Below are 19139 nucleotides of genomic sequence, written 5' to 3' on the forward strand. Positions count from 1 at the left end.
ACAAGAGAAGGGCTGAATCAGACCACAGTGTGCTGTAACACAGCAGCAGTGTGTCACCGTTCTGGAAGAAACCTCTCCATTTGGTCATTACGTTTATTCATTTAGCAATGACACGTCTTCAAAAGGATGTACTTTAAGTGGTATTCAGTAGACTCTTTTGTCCAAGGTGACTCACAAATCTAGATGCACTGCACTAAACCCCCGACATGCATTCACCCATTTGCACAGCAGAGCAATGTAAGAAATACTAAGGACGATGTAGTCACTGATTATCTCTTCACTGTGAACAAAACCAGCACAAACACTGGGAGAACAAAAACATGTAAATGTTTTAATTTTTACAGGAAATTAATGGATAAACCTTTATGCAGCTACTCATGTGATGTACATTGGTTCATATGGTGGAATGTGACAAATTATCTGTGCTTTAGAATCACATGTCTATATCCAAGTCTCTTTGTTAATGTAATGCACACATTGTTTTTTTCTCTGAGATGTACTGTATGTTGCTTTGGAGAAAAGCATCTTCTGAATAAATAAATGTAAATGTAGAACATGCAAATTCAAGATTTAAACCTGATTCTGAATGCAGAGCCCAACTGCAGTGAGGCAGCATCATTACCTACTGGATCACCAGGACAGTCAATAGATGAACTTTCTTCAAAACCCACTCCATGACTGATACTTATGCTCAAGCACAGAGGGACAGTGAATGTCCACATGGCACAGGGCTATTTTACACATTTGTTGTCTTAACATTCGGTAGCAGTAATCGCTTCTCAGCCCAGTGTGATCAACTTCTTTGTTTTTAATCCACACCAGACTGTTGAGACAAACTAATAATTAAGACCAGTAACATCCCCACCAAATACATGGGAATTAGAGTTAATCTAAGGGGGGAGCATATGGTGTGTGTGCCTATACTGGTGTAATATACCGGGAGACCACCAGCAATATTGGTGTATACAGAACATTACATTGCTGTGTGAGCGGACTGTAGCTCCCCACAGTAGAAGCTATTAACCTTCAACCTTTAGCTGACCCCACTGTCCAAAGTGACTTAGTGTTAAATAACTAAAAAAAAAAAATTATGCTGCAAGATATTCGAACTGGATCAGCTAAGAATAATTACCTTAAGAAAGGGGGTCAGCAGAAGGTCTGGGACTCAAACTGTGAAAGACACACCTGTCTCAAAAACCACCAGCCTTTTCCTTCCATATCAGTCTGCACTTGTTCCACAAGCTCATCCCCTGGTTTGTGCTGAATTCATATGGGGGATGTGAGCTGCTTGCACACTGATACCACCAGTGTCGTAAAAATCCTGCAATATCGCCCCCTGGCGGAGGACAAAGAAAAACAAAGAAGAAAATGTGTTCTAAGGGGCCGCCACACCTGATTGCGCACACACACTTACAGAACATCAGTGTGTGTAAAAAAAACTACTCTTCTTGCTGCTCCACATTCACTCACCTACTTGGTTTGGACATTATGTATTATATCAGTGTAGCACACCGAGGCTGCCGGGGAGGGGGCGGAGATGGGGGCAAAGCAGCCACAGCTGGGGCTGATTTCACTCCCTATTTCTTCCCCGGTGCCCAGCAGTAGAGAGAAGGGACCGAGGAGGAGAACAAGGCGGACCCAAACCCGATCCCCGAGACGACGCCCGTGTCCCGACCAACCCGACTGTCCCAGCCCCCGACCAGCACGAAACCTCTCCCTACTTGTTCCCTGGTCCCCCTTTCCTGTCTCCTTCCTTCTCCCCTGTCTAAGGGCAAATAAAAGCCCACAGCATCTCCTGTCTCGTCTCTTACAATCAGTTAATCTGCCCCCAACTAGTTAAGCTTCTTCAGCAAAGGTTCACTAAATGTACCTGAAACAATTAAACAAGTAACAACCTTTAGTCTGGAGAAAATGACAATTGGACTTTTTTCTAGTAAAAGATTACAAAGAAATCAGGAGTTGTAAGTGATTAAAATCAAAGTTGTATTGTAAAATGACCAATACAGTGGTGGAGAACACCTGGGCTTCCAGGAAAAGATCGCATCCCCTACCCTGCTGCACCTAGCCCCCTGTATCAGGAATGAGAGCACCTTCATCAGAAGGGAGACATGGCAACTGGATGCAGGTCTCCTTCCTTAAATTGGGTCTTTGTCCTCCAGGCTTAGGATGAAGTCAAATTCTTCTGAAAAAGCAGAATGAAAATGAAAAAGTCAGCGTTAGAAAGACCACATTTTACTGATCATGAAGTCACACCTTAACTACAGGTAGTACTCATGGGAGTGGCCTGTTTCATCAATAGAACGAGAACAATCAGTGGAGCGAGAGGTGCTCGAGCAAAGCGTGCTCTTTATGTGTCTTCAGCGACCGACTGACACACCAGCAGTCAAGGGCTGCACAGACAGACGGGCTCTGGTGAACAGGGCCAAGTCCCGCAGGGCGCCGCCCTCAGCCTTGTGCCGTATGTGGTATTTCTTCAGCTCGGCCAAAGAGAGGAAGCGCTTGGTCATCCGCTCAAACTGCACATCCACCTGGGGGATGGACACCAAGTGAGACGTGTGAACCTGTGTGTTTCTCTGAGCTCTGAACACAATCAGATGGACATTCTCTAAACATGTTCAGCCTGATGAAACAGACACTGCTGTCTCTCACAAGTGTACCTGTACGGGTGGTGGCAGCACTCAAATGGTGAAGCCGTTACCTACTTATACCTCTTCAATCTGACTACAAGCAGGAGGAGGGTTGAGCAAGGTGAACCCTCACCATGTACCACTTTGGATTTTCGGCTTTGCTGGAGGCATCATAATGGACATCCGTCTTGTCAAACTGGGTATGATCAACATACGCCTCCTTGACAATCTAAAAAACACACAGATTCTGTGGGTTCAACTGTAAAGAGTGTGTCTGTGATTGCAAAAGGGTCCATCAAGGTCTACGACTCTGCCTCTCACTGGAGGAGCTCTTCTACATCTTTTTTTTTTTCCACTCTATGGTTCTAGGACTTTGAATATGTACCCCAGTGATATGCTTTAAGTGGGACTGAACTGGATTTGGTTTTCTGCTCAATCACTTCCTGCTAGTCCTTGCTACTGTGGTTTGGAGTGATCATCAAAATTCTCATCATCATCACCATGGCAAGCTCACATGGCTCATGAGCAGAACCTCACCTTCATGAGTCCCACAATTCCAGGTTCCTTACAGTTACTGTGGTAGAAGAAGGCCACCTGGCCTACCTTCATGTCCTTCATGAAGTTTCGGGCCTGAAGGTGGAGAGTCATGAAAGCACTTTACATTTATTTCTCCAAAACAACTTACAATGTTAAGCTGTTTACTTGGCTGTATAAATGGGTAAATAACTGTAATTTTAGTGAAGCAATTTAGGCTAAGTACCTTGCTCAAGGGTACTACAGCCAGAGGTATGATTCGAACCTGCGACCTTTGAGCTCAACCACTATGCACTTTACACCAGATTCCCACATCTGGCAGTGAAAACAGACTTTTCGTGCACACAGCGCCGAAGAGCCCCTGTCTTACCTGGTAGTTTCTAACCCCATCCCAGCATCCCGTTTGATTGGGAAGCGCCTTCAGGTCCTCGATCCCGAACTGCAGAACAGAAACGCTGAAAATTACACACGGCCGCCCTGCACGTTCCTGCCGACCCACTCCAGCGCAGCAGTGGAGGGTTACCTTCACGTCGATGCCATTTTCCAGCCGGCTCTCGGGCTCGGACTTCATCAGCCAGTGGCAGTACACTCTTTTCCCAGCGAGGACGTCTTTGGCTTTCCCCTTCTCTTCAGCAGATTCCTTCGCTTCTGCTCTTTTCCTCCTCTTGACACGCGTCCCCTCGGCAACCTCCTCGGAGGAGCCCTCCAAATGCGCCTTTCCGGACTTTGCTGGTGCTCCTTGGTGCATGTTTCAGTGATGAAGGAAACAAGAGACACCTTACCGGACAGGGACACACAACTCCTTCCACTAGATCATGTGTAATGAACGCACACTCGAAGCGCGGTGTATTTGGAGTGTTCGAAGGCACCTTCCGCGTCTCCTGTTGACCGACTTGACCTCAGCAACCTGTCTAGAAGTCGCTTCTTTGGCGGCATGTTGCAAATCCTGCCAGAAAGAGCAAACAAGCGGTAGGGTGGCATAGCGGTTAGCGCTGTTGCATTCAAAGGCATCTGAATCCCACCTCCTGCTGCTAGTAGTACCCTTGATCAAAGTATTTACCCTGAAATGCTGCAGTAAAAATGACCCTGCTGTACACGGATAGCTTAGTACACAAACCTTGTGTTATATCAGAGATAGCAGCATCACCTAATGAACAATTAAAGGCAAAGCTGATGCACAATAGATTGCGCTGAAAATTAAAATACTGCCAATGTTCTATTTTTTTTTTTTTTTTTTTTAAAAAAAACTTGAAATAACTCGAAAACAAACGAGCTTTTTCTGCTCCACGTTTCGTGGCTTTTGGATTCCTTGACGAGGCGATTCGTTATGAATACGACGCGCGGTCACGCGCTGCGCATTTCGGAAAGTGTCACGTGCCAAGCGGAAGACAGTATGCCCGAAAATAACGGTTGCGACATGAACAACCAGGACTCGGTGAACAGTGTGTGTTGAGTGCCAGATGAGAGGAAGTCCGGCTACTTACCTCCAGTACTTGAGCACGGTAACTGTCTGATTTTTAAAACTCGAACAGAGGCGATACTTCTATGTAGCAGTTGGGCTCAATTGTGAAAATTAACAAGGGTTCAAGACGGTCAGCGCCCTGGGTACATCACGCACAACCACGATTACCCACTTGCAATCTGAAAGTAATGGGAAGCTATATTACCCATCGTACCCTGTATGTAAAACTACATTACCCAAATCACCGTATCAACCTTGCCTTAACCCACCAAGTAAATGAAATCACGTTACCCAAATTTCCTGATATGTGAGACTACATTTCCCATCGTGCCGCGTGCATTAAACTATATTACCCAAAAATTGTGTACAATTTGAAACCCTCGGTACACATAGCTAGGCCATGCACAATCATAACGTGAGTGTCGTGACGGAAACGCCCTTCGCCATCTTGGAAAGATGATTCACGCGTGTAAACGAAAGGACAAGGCTTTGAATGCACTCAGCCGCTGTCCTAAAACGTCTTCTGTCTGGAGCAATTCTCAACCAATTTCCATGAAATACGTGTAGCTTATTTTAAAGATGAGTATACGTCCTATCAGTTAATCAAAGCAGACTTGTTATATCAATTAGACAAAAATTTGAATGATGCCAGGAAGTTTAATAGTCCTAGGATGTTGGACTATGCCATAGTCTAGTATGGGCTAGTATTACTGTCAGTACTGAAATAAAAAAATTTTGGAATGTTGCGTACTCTCTTCGTGCCTTTTAAACATGATAAAATTTAAGATATATTTCACATTAACTGATGTGCTTGAGCCTGTGGAAAAATTCCACATAGTGTCATATCTAACTTACCTGGTTTCCCATATCAAGAGCTTCCTATGCATAATTAACAGAATAATCTCATCATCCCACATTTATAGTTTGTGTGAATATACAACAGAGATTTTCCTGGGATTTGAACTTGTACAATGTACTTAAAATACCATAATGTCAGCATTCTATTAATAATATAGGCATATATACCAGATGGTATCTGGTCACCTAGAGACTTTAAAGTTTGCTGCTCCATGTATATAATTTTGTAATTTTGTAGTATGTATTTTTTGGTCAATACATTTTGAATTGAATTGAACTGAATAGGATGGGGCGCGGTGGCGCAGTGGGTTGGACTGGGTCCTGCTCTTCAGTGGGTCTGTGGTTTGAGTCCCGCTTGGGGTGCCTTGCGATGGACTGGCGTCCCGTCCTGGGTGTGTCCCCTCCCCCTCCGGCCTTACGCCCTGTGTTGCTGGGTAGGCTCTGGTTCCCCGCGACCCCGTATGGGACAAGCGGTTCTGAAAATGTGTGTGTGTGTGTGTGTGTGTGTGTGTGTGTGTGAACTGAATAGAGGATATTTCTAGGCCTATGAATTGGATAACATCTACTATAAAAACGTATACTACTTTATTATGATACTAGTAATATCACACACACACACACACACACACATTTTCAGAACCGCTTGTCCCATACAGGGTCGCGGGGAACCGGAGCCTACCCGGTAACACAGGGCGTAAGGCCGGAGGGGGCGGGGACACACCCAGGACGGGACACCAGTCCGTCGCAAGGCACCCCAAGCGGGACTTAAACCCCAGACCCACCGGAGAGCAGGACTGCGGTCCAACCCACTGCGCCACCACACCCCCCACTAGTAATATCAGTTATTACTAAAGTGCGTATTGATGAAGTATAAGATACAAAATTCTGTGGTTAAATCTGTCAAACTTGTTAAGAATTAAAATAAAACAAGCTATAGAGCCCACAGTGGGACTTACAATTTTACAAACTTTATATAAATTTGTCTAATAATGTGTCCCTTCACTTTTGCATTGTGTTATTTCACAAGTATTTGTACCCCACACACACACTTGCTAAAGCCGCTTGTCCTGAGTGGGGTCGCAGCGAGTCAGAGCCTAACCCGGCAACACGGGGCGCAGGGCTGGAGGGGGAGGGGACATACCCCGGACGAGACTCAAACCCCTGATCCACTAGAGAGCAGGACCTTGCCAAACCCGCTGTGCCACCGTGCCTCCTGGCATATGTACCCTAATGTTAAAATAAACTCACACTAGGGTTCTAATGGGGCGGGGGGCGGTGGCGCAATGGCGCAGTGGGTCTGACCAGGTCCTGCTCTCCAGTGGGCCTGGGGTTTGAGTCCCCTTTGGGGTGCCTTGCAACGGACTGGCGTCCCACCCAACGCCCCGTGCCCCCAGGTTAGGCTCTGGCTCACCACAACCCCACATGGGACAAGTGGTTTCAGACTGTGTATGTGTGTAGGGCTCTTACAAACGATCGATAGTGAATACTTAGTCAAACTAAGATCTAAAGCTGTTCCACAAAATTTTCCTTCCTGAAGATCAGCTTATTTAAATATTTTAGTATTTGTTTGCTGATCCATACTTAATGCACAGGAAACACTGCACGATTTTGTGATATAAACAATGTCTGGACTTGGCTTGTTCTGGTGTTTACTCATTTGTTAGGAACATAAATTCCGCCATAAGACTTTTTTTTACATCAGAAGAAACTGAAGAACTTATGAAATGACAAGCCTTTCTCCTTGCTGTATTTGTTTCAGTACTTGGTACAGTTAAAAGCATAGCATTGCGTGCCCCTTGACGACTGCATTTTTCCAATATGGCGACCTGGCGGAGCGTTTTATCATGACGTCATGACCATCTGTAGATTTATGGTTACGCAAATCATTGCGTACATTGAAACTACATTCCCCAGCAAACCGTATCTCCTTTGAAACTACATTACCCAAGTTTCCCAATATAAATGAAACTACATTCCCCATCATGTTTGATATGTCAAGTTCATCATTCATGGCACTCATGGCGTTAGTAAGGGGGGTATTGGTAAGCAAAAGTTTTCGTTTAATATTTAACAGAGTACAGAAACGTGGGGTTACATCCTGCATTGATGGTAAGTCTGTTATTTGACCATGAATTAATTTTTTTTCTTTTACTCTTTAAACATCGACTACGGTTCGGTAAACTGAGCGCTAGTCCAGAGCAAAAAACAGGAGGAGTAGCCTAGGTTAGGTATTTTGCTTCATGTTTTTACTTACTGCGGTCTTTTCTGAGATATCGCCAACTCTCGTTATCCGTACATTCATTGTTAGCAGCGCAGTTGGACTTTTGGTGGAGAATTTAGGAGGTGCGCGGGGGAATTTGCTCAACAACTCGTTTGACGTGCCAGTGAGTGATACTGGCAGGTAGCAATCACTTTCATCACCTTGTTTCTATGATCTCTGCGTGTGTGAGCTGAAGGTGATGCTCGTGCTCTGGTGGTGTGTGTGTGACTCCGCTGCTGTCTTCTCCATGCAGCCTCTGCAGGCCTCACCGACGAGCAAAAGGAGTTCCAGAAAGTGGCTTTTGACTTCGCTGCCAACGAAATGGCTCCGCATAGGGCAGAGTGGGATGAGAAGGTGCGCTGGGCACTTTTCCATCTACATTGAGTTCTCTAGCTGATGCTTTTCTCCAAAGCAACCTACTACTTACCCATTCATACAGCTGGGTAAACTTACTGGAGCAATTTTAGGATAAGTAGCTTGCTCAGGGGTACTACAGCTGGAGGTGGGAATCAAACCTGTGACCTTTGGGTCCACAGGCAGCAGCTCTAATCACTACACTACTAGCTGCTCCTATATCTGTTGTCTGAATTAATTTCTCAAACTAGGTGGTTAGAGCAAAGAATTAATATTATGAATTTATCTCTCCACTCCACTCCAGGAAATCTTCCCTGTAGAGACCATGCGAAGAGCAGCTCAGCTGGGATTCGGAGGGATTTACGTGCAGCCCGATGTGGGAGGCTCTGGCTTGTCTCGCCTCGACACGTCGATCATCTTCGAGGCCCTGTCCACAGGCTGCACCAGCACCACGGCCTACATGAGCATCCACAAGTGAGGCCTTCGCTGCCTGGGCTTTGAGCCCTTCTTTGATTCCTTGTTTACTGCCACTTCCCTTCCATCTGCAGCAGCTGCCCTTGTGCTTAGGAGAATGAAATGTGCACCTGCTGGTGGATTTGGGGATCAGTGAAAGGGATGTGTTCATGTCTGATCCGTTTTCTTCATGGCTTTTCTGCCAATAGCATGTGCGCCTGGATGATCGACACATTTGGCAGTGCTGAGCAGAGGCACAAGTTCTGCCCTGAGCTCTGCACCATGGACAAGTTTGCCTCCTATTGTCTGACTGAGCCTGGTGAGTACTGAGATCTGGAGGGAGGAGGAGAAACACTTCAGTTTGTATTTCACAAAGCAAAATTTTGGGATTTTGGGAATTGTGGTTAGAGTTGCTGCCTTTGGACTGATAGGTTGCAGGTTCAATCCCTACCTCTGGCTGTAGTACCCTTGAACAAGGCCCTTAACCTAAAAATTGATCCAAGAAAATTACCCAGTTGTATAAATGGGTAAATAATTGTAAGCTTAATACCGTAAGTTGCTTTGGAGAAAAGTGTCAGCTAAATGAATAAATGGAAGATTAGTTTAGTTCAGAGCTTCTGCACTGGGGTTTGAGCCCAGCTCAGTCTGTGGTGACATTGCATAGTCTCCCTGTGTACTTGTGAATTTTCTGCAGCTTCCTCTCTCATTCCAAATATATGCTTCAAGTGAAATGGGCAATTTTAAATGTCTCCTTTTTTTTTTTTTTTTTTTTTTTTTTTTTTTTTTGGGGGGGGGTGGAGTTTACATTTATTCAAATTTCCAGATTGTCCAATTTAATCAGTTCCAGCTTCCCCCCACCTCTTTTGGTCAATCCAGTTTTGTTTTCGAGTAATCTTGCCTTGTGAAATATTGCAGAGCCCCTTAAGTCACAAAGAATTAACAGGTTGCTGGCAACATTGTTTTAATGACACTTGTGCATTCTGCAGTTCTGTCATTTGGGTTCAGTTGTTTCACATTTGCTCTGATTCCCTTTAGCTGTTCCAGAAGAAAATGTTTTGTGTAGTTTCTTCCCTCCTTAAGCCTGCAGGTTCGTGTTGTTCTGCTTGGATGTACAAGCCTGTTTCCCTCCCTTGTCTCCAGGCAGCGGAAGCGATGCAGCTTCCTTGCTGACCAGTGCGAAACTCATGGGTGACCACTACATCCTCAATGGCTCCAAGGTGTGTTGTGGCTCCTGAAGAGTGTCACCTGTGGATGAGCAGGTGTCCCTCTTTGAATTATAACACACAGCTCTCTCTGTGCCCCGCCAGGCCTTCATCAGCGGTGGTGGTGACACAGATGTGTACGTGGTCATGTGCCGCACCGGTGGGAAGGGTGCCAAGGGCATCTCCTGCCTGGTGGTTGAAAAGGGAACACCAGGACTCGGTTTCGGAAAGAAGGAAAAGAAGGTGCGGTGTTCCATAAAGTGTTTATTACAAATCCGTATTTGGCTGAAGATTTCTGGTAATATTTAAGGAATTTTTCGAAATATTTAGTGAGAAATTTAAAGTTATGTTTATAATGGTCTTCAGTTTTGTTCATCACTGTGTTGCTTTTCTGTGATACAATGTTGAGTATGGCATGGCGATGCAGGTCCTGAGCTGTGGATTTTGACATGGGTTTGAATACCCTTTATCCTGTATAGCTTCCAGAATCTTTGTGTTTGCTTGAGTTTCCTCTGGGTGCTCTGGTTTCCTCCCAAGTCCAAAGACATATTTCAGGTGAACTGGTGACTCTAAACTGCCGTGTGTATGTTAACATGCTGCAGTATAGTTACATGTATTTAGCTGGTGCTTTTTTCCAAAGTGACTTACAATATTAAGGTTACAATTATTTACCTGTTTGTTTACACACACACTTCTTGAAACTGCTTGTCCCAAGCAGGGTCGCGGCGAACTGGAGCCTAACCCGGCAACACAGAACGTAAGGCCGGAAGGGGGGAAGGGGATACACCCAGGACAGGATGCCAGTCAGCCACAAAGCACCCCAAGCAGGACTAGAACCCCAGACCCACCAGAGAGCAGGACCTGGCCAAACCTGCTGCGCCACCACACCTCTCCCCATTTGTTTAGCTGGGTAGTTTTACTGTAGCAGTTTAGATTAAGTACCTTGCTCAACGGTACTACCACCAAAGGTGGGGATCAAACCTGCAACCTTTGGGTTCAAAAGCAGCAGCTCCAACCACTGTGGTACTAACTATATATAATGATGTGAAAGAGTGTAGAAAGTTCAGTAAATCTGGTATTACAAGCCTCCTTGTACAATACTACATTAGTCATTGTAAGTTGCTTTGGAGAAAAGCATCTGCTAAATGAATAAATCTAAATGTTCACGTTTTAGAGCAGCGGTCCACCGGGTGGCAGAATAGACTCACTTCCTCTCTGAAATTGCGGTTTTGTTGAAACAGGTGGGCTGGAATTCTCAGCCGACCCGTGCTGTCATTTTCGAAGACTGTGCAGTGCCGGTGGCCAATCGGCTGGGCCACGAGGGTCAGGGCTTCAGCATCGCCATGAAGGGCCTCAACGGTGGCCGAATCAACATTGGTGAGTTTACACAGTTGCTCCAGCCAGCAGCCAGTATCCAGGCTCCTGATGCTGACAGAAGATGAAGTAATTGCTGACTATTCTTTCAGCCTCCTGCTCTCTGGGCGCAGCCCATGCTTGTGTCGAGCTTGCCCGAGACCACTTGACAGTGCGCAAGCAATTTGGAGAGACCCTGTCCAGTAACCAGGTATGCAGTGTGTATCTTGGGCTTTGTTGTTGATTTGATCATGTAAGCGAACTGCATTAACTGCATTCTGGAGGAGCTGCTCTGACTTTCTGGCCACAGTTCCTTCAGTTCCGGCTTGCAGAGATGGCAACGCGACTGGTGGCTTCGCGGCTGCTTGTCCGGCAGGCTGCCGTAGCACTGCAGGAGGACCGCGATGATGCCGTTTCGCTGTGCTCCATGGCGAAACTCTTTGCTACAGACGAGTGCTTCACGGTGAGGTTGACTTTCCAAAGAAGTTGCCTGCTTATTGATCTACAATCGTCAAACTTTTTGTTAGCATGCATTGTGTATATAATTTATTTGTGAATAGTGTGGTGACGCAGGGTAGTGCTGGTGTCTCAAAGTTCTTGGGCACCCCATTTGGACATTCTGCTCGAATCTGGCTCTGATATGTAGTGTGTCCTGGCTCATACCCTATACCTCTCTGATAGACTCTGGACCACTGTAACCCTGTGTTGGTGCTTATTGATTGTGAGTACAGGAGTAATTGGTACATCTCGTTGATTTATTCAGAAAAACATCTGGGGTGTTTTGAAATCTAGTTTCAAATATTTTAAAGTTTTGTACTTTGTGTCTGTGAAGAAAGACGTATGAATACTTCCATTTTCTTCAGAGTACAGAATTTCTCTCTGCTCCTGTGCATGAATGTTTTACTGTGTTTAACTCCAGCTAAAAGTGTTGTGCTTTCAGCAGTGTCTGATTGCCTCACTCTTTCTCAGATCTGTAACCAGGCCCTCCAAATGTTTGGCGGCTATGGGTATCTCAAAGACTACCCAGTCCAGCAGTTTGTCCGCGATATTCGAGTACACCAGATCCTGGAAGGTAAACCCAACACAAATAGTTATAGAAACTCAGTGCCTCATAGTGCGGACTCATGTTTGCATAATTCATCATGTTTGTAGATTTTTAGCACAAACATGTCTTATAAATTGCTGTAATTAATCACCATTTTTTTATCTTAATTGCCCCCTTTTTTTTTTTTTTTTTTTTTTTTTTTTGCTTGCCAAGTCATAACTCTCACTGTGTGATCATTTCATACCTGCCTGTCTCTTTTCCAGGCACCAATGAAGTGATGCGTATGATCATTTCCAGAAATCTGTTGATGGATTCATAAGCTACATCAGTGGACATAATGTCAATGGCTGCTTTTAAACAGAACTTGACCTTCTTGTGTGTGATTGAATCTATGTCACTTGTTTCTGTGGGAAATTTTATATGTCAGTTTCACTTGTTCAAGTTTCTTGAACTTTATTATGGAGAGATTCAGAAATTGTCAAGTGTCTCGGTATCTTTACACACCATTGTGCAGTTAAATCATGAAATGTGAACATTCTTGTTACAACTTTGTCAGCTGCTCAGTCCACAGCACATGGAGGCCTATAAGCAGTGCCATGTACTGGGGAAATGTCATTTGCACATCCTCACTTAGGCATCTAGGAATTAAATTTCCACCCTTTCCTTAATGTTTGCCTTTTTGCTTTTGTGTGTATGAGTGTTACGGAACCTTTACTGTATTCATTTTGTACCAAAAGGTGCTGTTGTCTGTTGCTGTAGTTTAGAAATGCAGAAAGGATCCTCTATGATGACACTGGTCATTTCTGGTAGTAAAATTAAACCTTAGCATGTACGGTGACTAGACAGTATTTACAATTAGAAAGGTATAGACTGGCCATATGAATGGTATAGAGCTGTAGGTAGCATAGGGGTTAGTGCCACCATCTTCTACTTGCAGGAGCAGGGCTTCAAACCCAGGTCTTTCAACTTCCAATGAGTGCTACCTAGTATTGTCAGCACATACACCTTGTTCACCAAGGTAACTTAAACTGCTAGATACACCACTACTTACATTGGGTCACTCATCCATACATCAGTGGAACACACCCTTTCACTTACAGGCTGTGGGTGAACCTGAACAGCATGTTTTGGCACGGTGGGAGAGAACCCATGCAGATGGGTTTAATGTGCAAACTCTACACAGATAGAGTGGGGTTCAAACCCACACCCTCTCACACCCCCCAGGCACCTTGAAACGGAAGCACGACTCCCTGCACCACCGTGCTGAATTATCTGCTTCTGTTTTCTGCTTTGTGTGGGATTGGCTGCTGTATGAGAGAACTGATCCAGTTTATTTAGTAATGGTTTTTGTAACAGGAAGTGTTAGTGGGATTTTATTAACCTTTATTAATACACTACCCAGAAAAGAGCTTCACTGACTGAACAAGAAGATGCCAGAATCCTCCCAATGGTGTGTGTCCCAAGGTTTTGCTATGACAGCCTGGTCTGTGCAAAAAGGCCATGGTCTCACACAACATGCATTGATCTGGATCACAGTGATTTCTGCCACATAGAGTATGTATTTATATCATGTTTGAGTTTTTTCTTTTTTTGTAAAATTAAGATGCTGACATATGGAATAATTAAGAACACTTCCAATAAATGTATTTACATTATCCCTAGTCTGTGTTCATTATGAGGCTGAGGGACTCCTTTGCTTTTAACACATAAACCATAGTCTTTGAAAAAATCTTACATTTAGGAAATATGTACTTTATGTATTAAAGAAAAATATAGTTGATGAGAGATGAAAAGAGATAAACACACAGCAAAAAAAAAAAATCCTTTGAAACTATTTGGAAATGAAAATAGTTGCTTCCACAACTCTGACTGAAGTTTTACATGAATTAAAAAAGTAGCTGCAATAATACACAAGTAAACCACCATCTGTGTTCAAAAGCGTTATTCTGAGTAGGCTGCTGTCGAATTGAAACAGGAAATTTTTCATCAATAATACTTCAAAAGGCAGAGGATCAGAAAAGTTTTACATTTGGGATGATGTAACTGAATGAGGACTGTGACGGATCTACACCAGGATGCTGGGCTTTGAGGGTCCCATACGCCGGTGGTGACTGAAGCTTCTAGAAGCTTCTGGGGGTTCTTCTGCGTTGTCGAGCAGGTGGTCCTCAGGGTGAGCTGCACGGTTTTTCTGGGTTTCTCTGTGAACAAAGTGAGAAGGATCAAGACTGAATTGGAAGGAAGCAGAACCAAAGCCAAGGATGTACGCACGGTCACATGAGCGCTGCCAGCTGGAATGCTAACAGTATACGCACCACCCACAGGTGCACTCAGGTGAATAAACACAACCCACGAATCTCTTCATGTGAATAAGCATTATATGCACAGCTGAACCAGAGCCATAAAGAGGAGCACCTCTAGTCAACATGTTCGCAGCAACCAGAATCACGATAGGTCCCAACCAAAGCTGTCAAAAGCAGTGACAGCCCAACACGAATACATGTAAGGTGTACGGAATGACACACCTCTGTTCTTGTTTTTCTTGAGTTGGTTTGGGTTTCTTCTTGCACAGGAAGTAGGCTAACACTGCTGCCAGGAGGAGGAGAATGATGAAGGTGGCCATCACAGCGCTGCCGATGATCAGTGCGTTGTTAATGTCTGAAAAAGGAGGTGGGAGGTGACTAGAGAGCCGAGTTGATCGGATGCACGCGACTGTGCCGATCTGAGCGGATACCCACAGGTGACTCTGAGGGCCACCGCACACATAGAGCTCCCTAACTCATTGGAGGCCATACAGGTGTAGCTTCCGGAGAAGGAGGATGACAGGTTGCGCAGGATCAGGGAGCCGCCCTTCTGGTCTGCAACAGAGATGAGATACCTTATTTCACCTCATAGTTCACAATGTGAAAAGAAAAAGCCTGGAAAACCTCCTCAGAGATTTGAGATTTAAGGTCAAAGAGCATCTACCAGAGAATAGGTTAGAAACAAGTGTTTAAATCAAGGTAAAATCAGTCAGGCTTGGCAGAGAGCCAGCTCTCGAGCGTTCGTGCACTAGATAGCGGTGAAAGCACCACTCCACCTTCCGCTTATTCACTACCTGATAATATTCATTCTGTTCTCACTTTTGGTTTCACTAATACTGGTCTCCAGCTTCACATGTTCCAGAATTAATATTTTATTGAAGCAGCTGCCCAGGTGTGCCTCGAGACACAGTATTTCTGAGGAGCAGTTGGTGAATTCATGGGTCACTGCACGCTACCTTCCACTAGGTTGTCTGGTGACAGCGGAGGTGCGTTCTTCTCTCGGCTCCAAGAGTAGATGGGAGCAGGAATACCATAGGATGCTTTGCATGTGAGTGTGACATCATTTCCCGCATAGGGATTTCCATTCAGCTTGCATTGTGGTGTAGAGGGAGGCACTGGAATAGAAGTAAAACAGGGGCTTGGTTTCAGCTTCAAAACTTCACCAAAACCTTCAAGGGATGCGTCGTCTACTGGTACCCACCGAGCACAGTGAAGTTGATCAGGCCCTGTCCGCTGCTCTCCCAGTCCACAGGGTTCGTGACCTCACATATGTAAATCCCCGCGTTGGATGGCTGCACGTTCAAGATGCGAAGAGAAGCGGTGCCTTTCGTGGGTGGGTTCTGGACTAGCTCCGCCTGGTTTCCCCAGGATTTGCCCCAGTACACATTTCCATTGAAGTACATCACCTGGAGGGAAAACAAGCTCATAGCAATGATGAGGTTTCGACTCCATTCTGGATGTGTGGTACAGCTGAATGCGGGAATACAGGACAGGGAGAAGAGCACAAAGCAGAGTTGAATTCTGACAGCCGTGCTGATGGTCCCATGGAGAGCAAAGTGCTGTAGGCGGCACCCAGAGCAGTGCCTGTAGGGTGCAGATGAGAAGCACATGGCGCTGAGCGTGAAGGAGAACTGAACTCCAGATGCAGATCAGTGGTCACGGAGGAGCTGAAGGTAGAGCCTCCGAGCGGCCTCACCCTCTGGGCCTGGATGGCAGGTGTGCCCAGGCCCGCGAACCGCCATTCCAGGGTGAAGCCCTTCTCAGGCGTGGTGCTGTAGGTGCACGGCAGCTCCCTCGACTCCCCCATGCGGGCAAACACCTCGTTCGTCACCACAACTGCCTGCCAGGTTGAGACCACACCTGTCCAGGGGAGAGCGGAGAGACCAGACTAGAGCAGCGTCTACTGTGTCCGACACGTCCTTCGCAGCTACTTCACAGCTCCTGTTTCAAATACAGCGTGTTTACTGAACTTTATAAGTACTGTCGACAGTGCTTCCTTGTAGGTAAAAATCTTGAAACATCAGCAATATAGAACAAAAATCCATAAACGTGGGCACAAAACAATAGCGGATGAGAAGCGGACTCCTTTTCTTGGAGCTAAATAGTTTTTTTTTTCTTCACTTTTATTGTAAACCAAAAAATGCAGCTGCAATTCACATCTAAATCCTGTTTTTGGACCTCGCTCATGTTACCGCCACATAGTAACGTGAGAAACACAGCAGTTTATAAATTCAGCAAATGTGTTACATTACAGTATTATGTATTTCACCATATGTAAGAAATATAAGCTTGTACTATTCATATGTCATTTCATTTGTATTCCCCCGTAGCCTTTGAACTGTAGTTACTCTTGTTCATAACATCATGCACCACAATCAATCAGTTAGAATCTTAGTTACATTTATCGCACTTTTACTGATTTCATGGATATGGCAGTGCAGTACTTACCTAAATATGAAAACAGAGTCCAAGCAGTCAGTGCCAGAGGTGCCATGGTGCTCATTTCACTGGGTCTGTTTGTTCACTGTGTTTTCTGACTGGTCCAGATAACAGCTCTCTCTCCACTGGGTGTTACCGCGACCAAGGACACGGAGCCAGATGGAACCTCTCTATGAAAGGTGCAGGTGTGGCTTGATATGAAAATATCAACAACGCACCTGCGTATGCGCTATTATGCACCTGTAGTGCTGGTGAGTCATGTGATGCTGGAGTTACCAAGTTTGTCTAGAATGTATGTAACTGCTTACAACTGGAATGTTACTAATGTTTTCAGCTATAGTCCAGTCTAGTCTTTCAGTTGACACAGAACACTGCTGCGCGAGTTGTGGTTGACCTGCCCGAGCGTTCCCATGTATCTCCCCTCTTCGCCTCTCTGCATTGCCTTCCTATAGCTGCCTGCATCAAATTCAAGACTCTGGTTGCAGCCTAGAAAAGCATCAGTGGATCTCTTCCCCGATTTCTGCAAGACCTGATCATTTGCTACACCCCAACCACACTGCCACGCTCCTCCACCTCTGCCCGCTTGGCGGATCCATGCACAAGAGGTCAAAATCAAAAGCACAAAGGTTTCCGGTTCCTCCTCTGCAGGAGGGTCTCAAAACTTACCTTTCGAACTCACTTTCCCCTGATCTCCTAAGTGTTCAGTAAACATGCACGTATTTGTTATGCTTAGTAATTTTTGATAACAAATTTGTGTAATAATATACAGCTACTCGTGATATATACTGTTTCATATGATGGAACATTTCCATTTCAAATCCCACGCCTGTCACCGTACGCTTGATGAAGGCACTTATCCTGAATTTGTACAGTAAAATTACCCTGCTGCAAAAATGGGTATATAATTGTGAAGTCGAATATTTAACACGTTATGTTGAATATCAATGCAAATGGGACAGCTGGTAGCATAGCAGTTAGCGCTACTGCCTTTAGACCTAAAGGTTATGGGTTTGAGGCTCACCTCCAGCTGTAGTAGCCTTGGACAAAGTACTTATGCTAAATTGCTCCAGTGAAGTTACCTCAATGCTATAAGTTGCTTCAGAGAAATGTGTCAAATAACTGTAAATATTCCTGTATAGAAAATTGTTGGCTATATAAAGGTTAAGGATAATAATAAAAACAAATAAAGAATTTGTCCCACGCTTTGGTCAGTGTACCTTCAGTAGACTCCGGAGGGATCCCTGCCCTGACAGCTAGTGGCTTCTCTTGCCCACCTGTGTGCAACCATGCATTTAGGACCGCTTTTAAACGGAGGCTGTTGAGGATGTTCACTGTAGAGTCTTACCGGTCTCTGTTGTGTCCCAAGAGTCTTTTTTGGTCTCGGATTTGCCTGTTAAGTCTCTGTTCACATCAGTATAGAATTCTTAGTTCAGATCAATGCATGGTCAGAAGCCTGAAACATAAGCCTGCAAATCTTATTCATGTGATCAATATGTTATTGTTTTCACGTGTGCACAGTAGGCCGTGTTATAGCTGCCACATTTCAGTCAAAGTTTTTAGTCTCACCTCCTGCTGCCGTCCACTTGAGTCAAGTATTTATTCAATTGTTCCTCTGGAAATTATCCAGCTGTTTAAATGGGTAAATAATTGTAAGCTGCTTTGGAGAAAAGCAACAGGGAAATAAAAAATGTGTGTAAACGATTAATGGTTATTCTAGTAATCCCTGTGCTAGGAGAAGAACCCACAAACATTCTAAGCATACATATTATGTACTCCTCTTTTATGTATATATATATATATATATATATATATAATTACACCATAAGTGGATGAAAAATGTCAGATTAGTTTACTAAATCGAGTACTACGCAGTAATCATAATTCAGTCTTCTGATAAAATTTGAGTTAAACCATTTTGAATTTATATACTGTAAATGTGAACGCTCTACATGTCCTACCACTAAACTAGGCGTTCTTAACCTTTTTTTTGGCTTGCTTACCTTCGCATAGCATTATGTCATACACAGTAATAGTGTATTTTTATTTCATTGTAACTTTTATTTAGTTACACACTTATTTTCAAATCAAGCCTGTGCTTCACGGACCCCCTGAAGCCCCCAAGAGGAATTTGGAGACTGAGTTACAAGCCCCTGTTCTAAAATATTTCTGTGATGTGAACAATGTACTTTAAATATATTTTAAGTAAGTCTAAACTGTTCTGGATAAAAGAATGAACTTAATAGAGTAATTAG

At 44.5% G+C, this 19139-nt stretch overlaps 3 protein-coding genes across 7 annotated transcripts; 1 reads left to right on the forward strand and 2 right to left on the reverse strand.

Annotated features, from left to right (window-relative positions):
• Positions 1-1977: 1977 nt before the first annotated feature.
• Positions 1978-4850, reverse strand: thyn1 (thymocyte nuclear protein 1). 2 transcript variants are annotated; one of them, XM_018742718.2, is made up of 8 exons: positions 4646-4850; positions 4031-4107; positions 3685-3899; positions 3532-3600; positions 3165-3257; positions 2761-2856; positions 2378-2528; positions 1978-2182 (listed from the first exon to the last, which is right to left on the reverse strand). In XM_018742718.2, the coding sequence occupies exons 2-8, from the start codon at positions 4095-4097 to the stop codon at positions 2136-2138; spliced, it is 738 nt and encodes a 245-aa protein (XP_018598234.1). In that variant the 5' UTR covers positions 4098-4107; positions 4646-4850; the 3' UTR covers positions 1978-2135. The 2 variants fall into 2 exon arrangements, with proteins under 2 accessions (XP_018598234.1, XP_018598235.1); XM_018742719.2 differs by lacking the exon at positions 4646-4850 and adding an exon at positions 4279-4505.
• A 2621-nt stretch (positions 4851-7471) lies between these two features.
• On the forward strand, positions 7472-13212 carry acad8 (acyl-CoA dehydrogenase family, member 8). 4 transcript variants are annotated; one of them, XM_018742732.2, is made up of 11 exons: positions 7486-7590; positions 7995-8095; positions 8400-8569; positions 8758-8867; positions 9689-9765; positions 9856-9993; positions 10992-11127; positions 11217-11314; positions 11414-11566; positions 12073-12175; positions 12412-13212. In XM_018742732.2, the coding sequence occupies exons 1-11, from the start codon at positions 7491-7493 to the stop codon at positions 12465-12467; spliced, it is 1242 nt and encodes a 413-aa protein (XP_018598248.2). In that variant the 5' UTR covers positions 7486-7490; the 3' UTR covers positions 12468-13212. The 4 variants fall into 4 exon arrangements, with proteins under 4 accessions (XP_029111670.1, XP_018598248.2, XP_018598247.2 ...); XM_029255837.1 differs by lacking the exon at positions 12412-13212 and having other exon boundaries at positions 7472-7523; positions 12073-12317; XM_018742731.2 differs by lacking the exon at positions 12412-13212 and having other exon boundaries at positions 12073-12317.
• A 1001-nt stretch (positions 13213-14213) lies between these two features.
• Positions 14214-18900, reverse strand: LOC108928662 (V-set and immunoglobulin domain-containing protein 2-like). The gene is made up of 7 exons (XM_018742705.1): positions 18888-18900; positions 16145-16308; positions 15650-15854; positions 15405-15563; positions 14884-15003; positions 14671-14803; positions 14214-14346 (listed from the first exon to the last, which is right to left on the reverse strand). The coding sequence occupies exons 1-7, from the start codon at positions 18898-18900 to the stop codon at positions 14214-14216; spliced, it is 927 nt and encodes a 308-aa protein (XP_018598221.1).
• Positions 18901-19139: the final 239 nt, after the last annotated feature.

The sequence above is a fragment of the Scleropages formosus genome, chromosome 10 (genome assembly GCF_900964775.1).
Source record: "Scleropages formosus chromosome 10, fSclFor1.1, whole genome shotgun sequence".
Lineage (NCBI taxonomy): Eukaryota > Metazoa > Chordata > Actinopteri > Osteoglossiformes > Osteoglossidae > Scleropages > Scleropages formosus.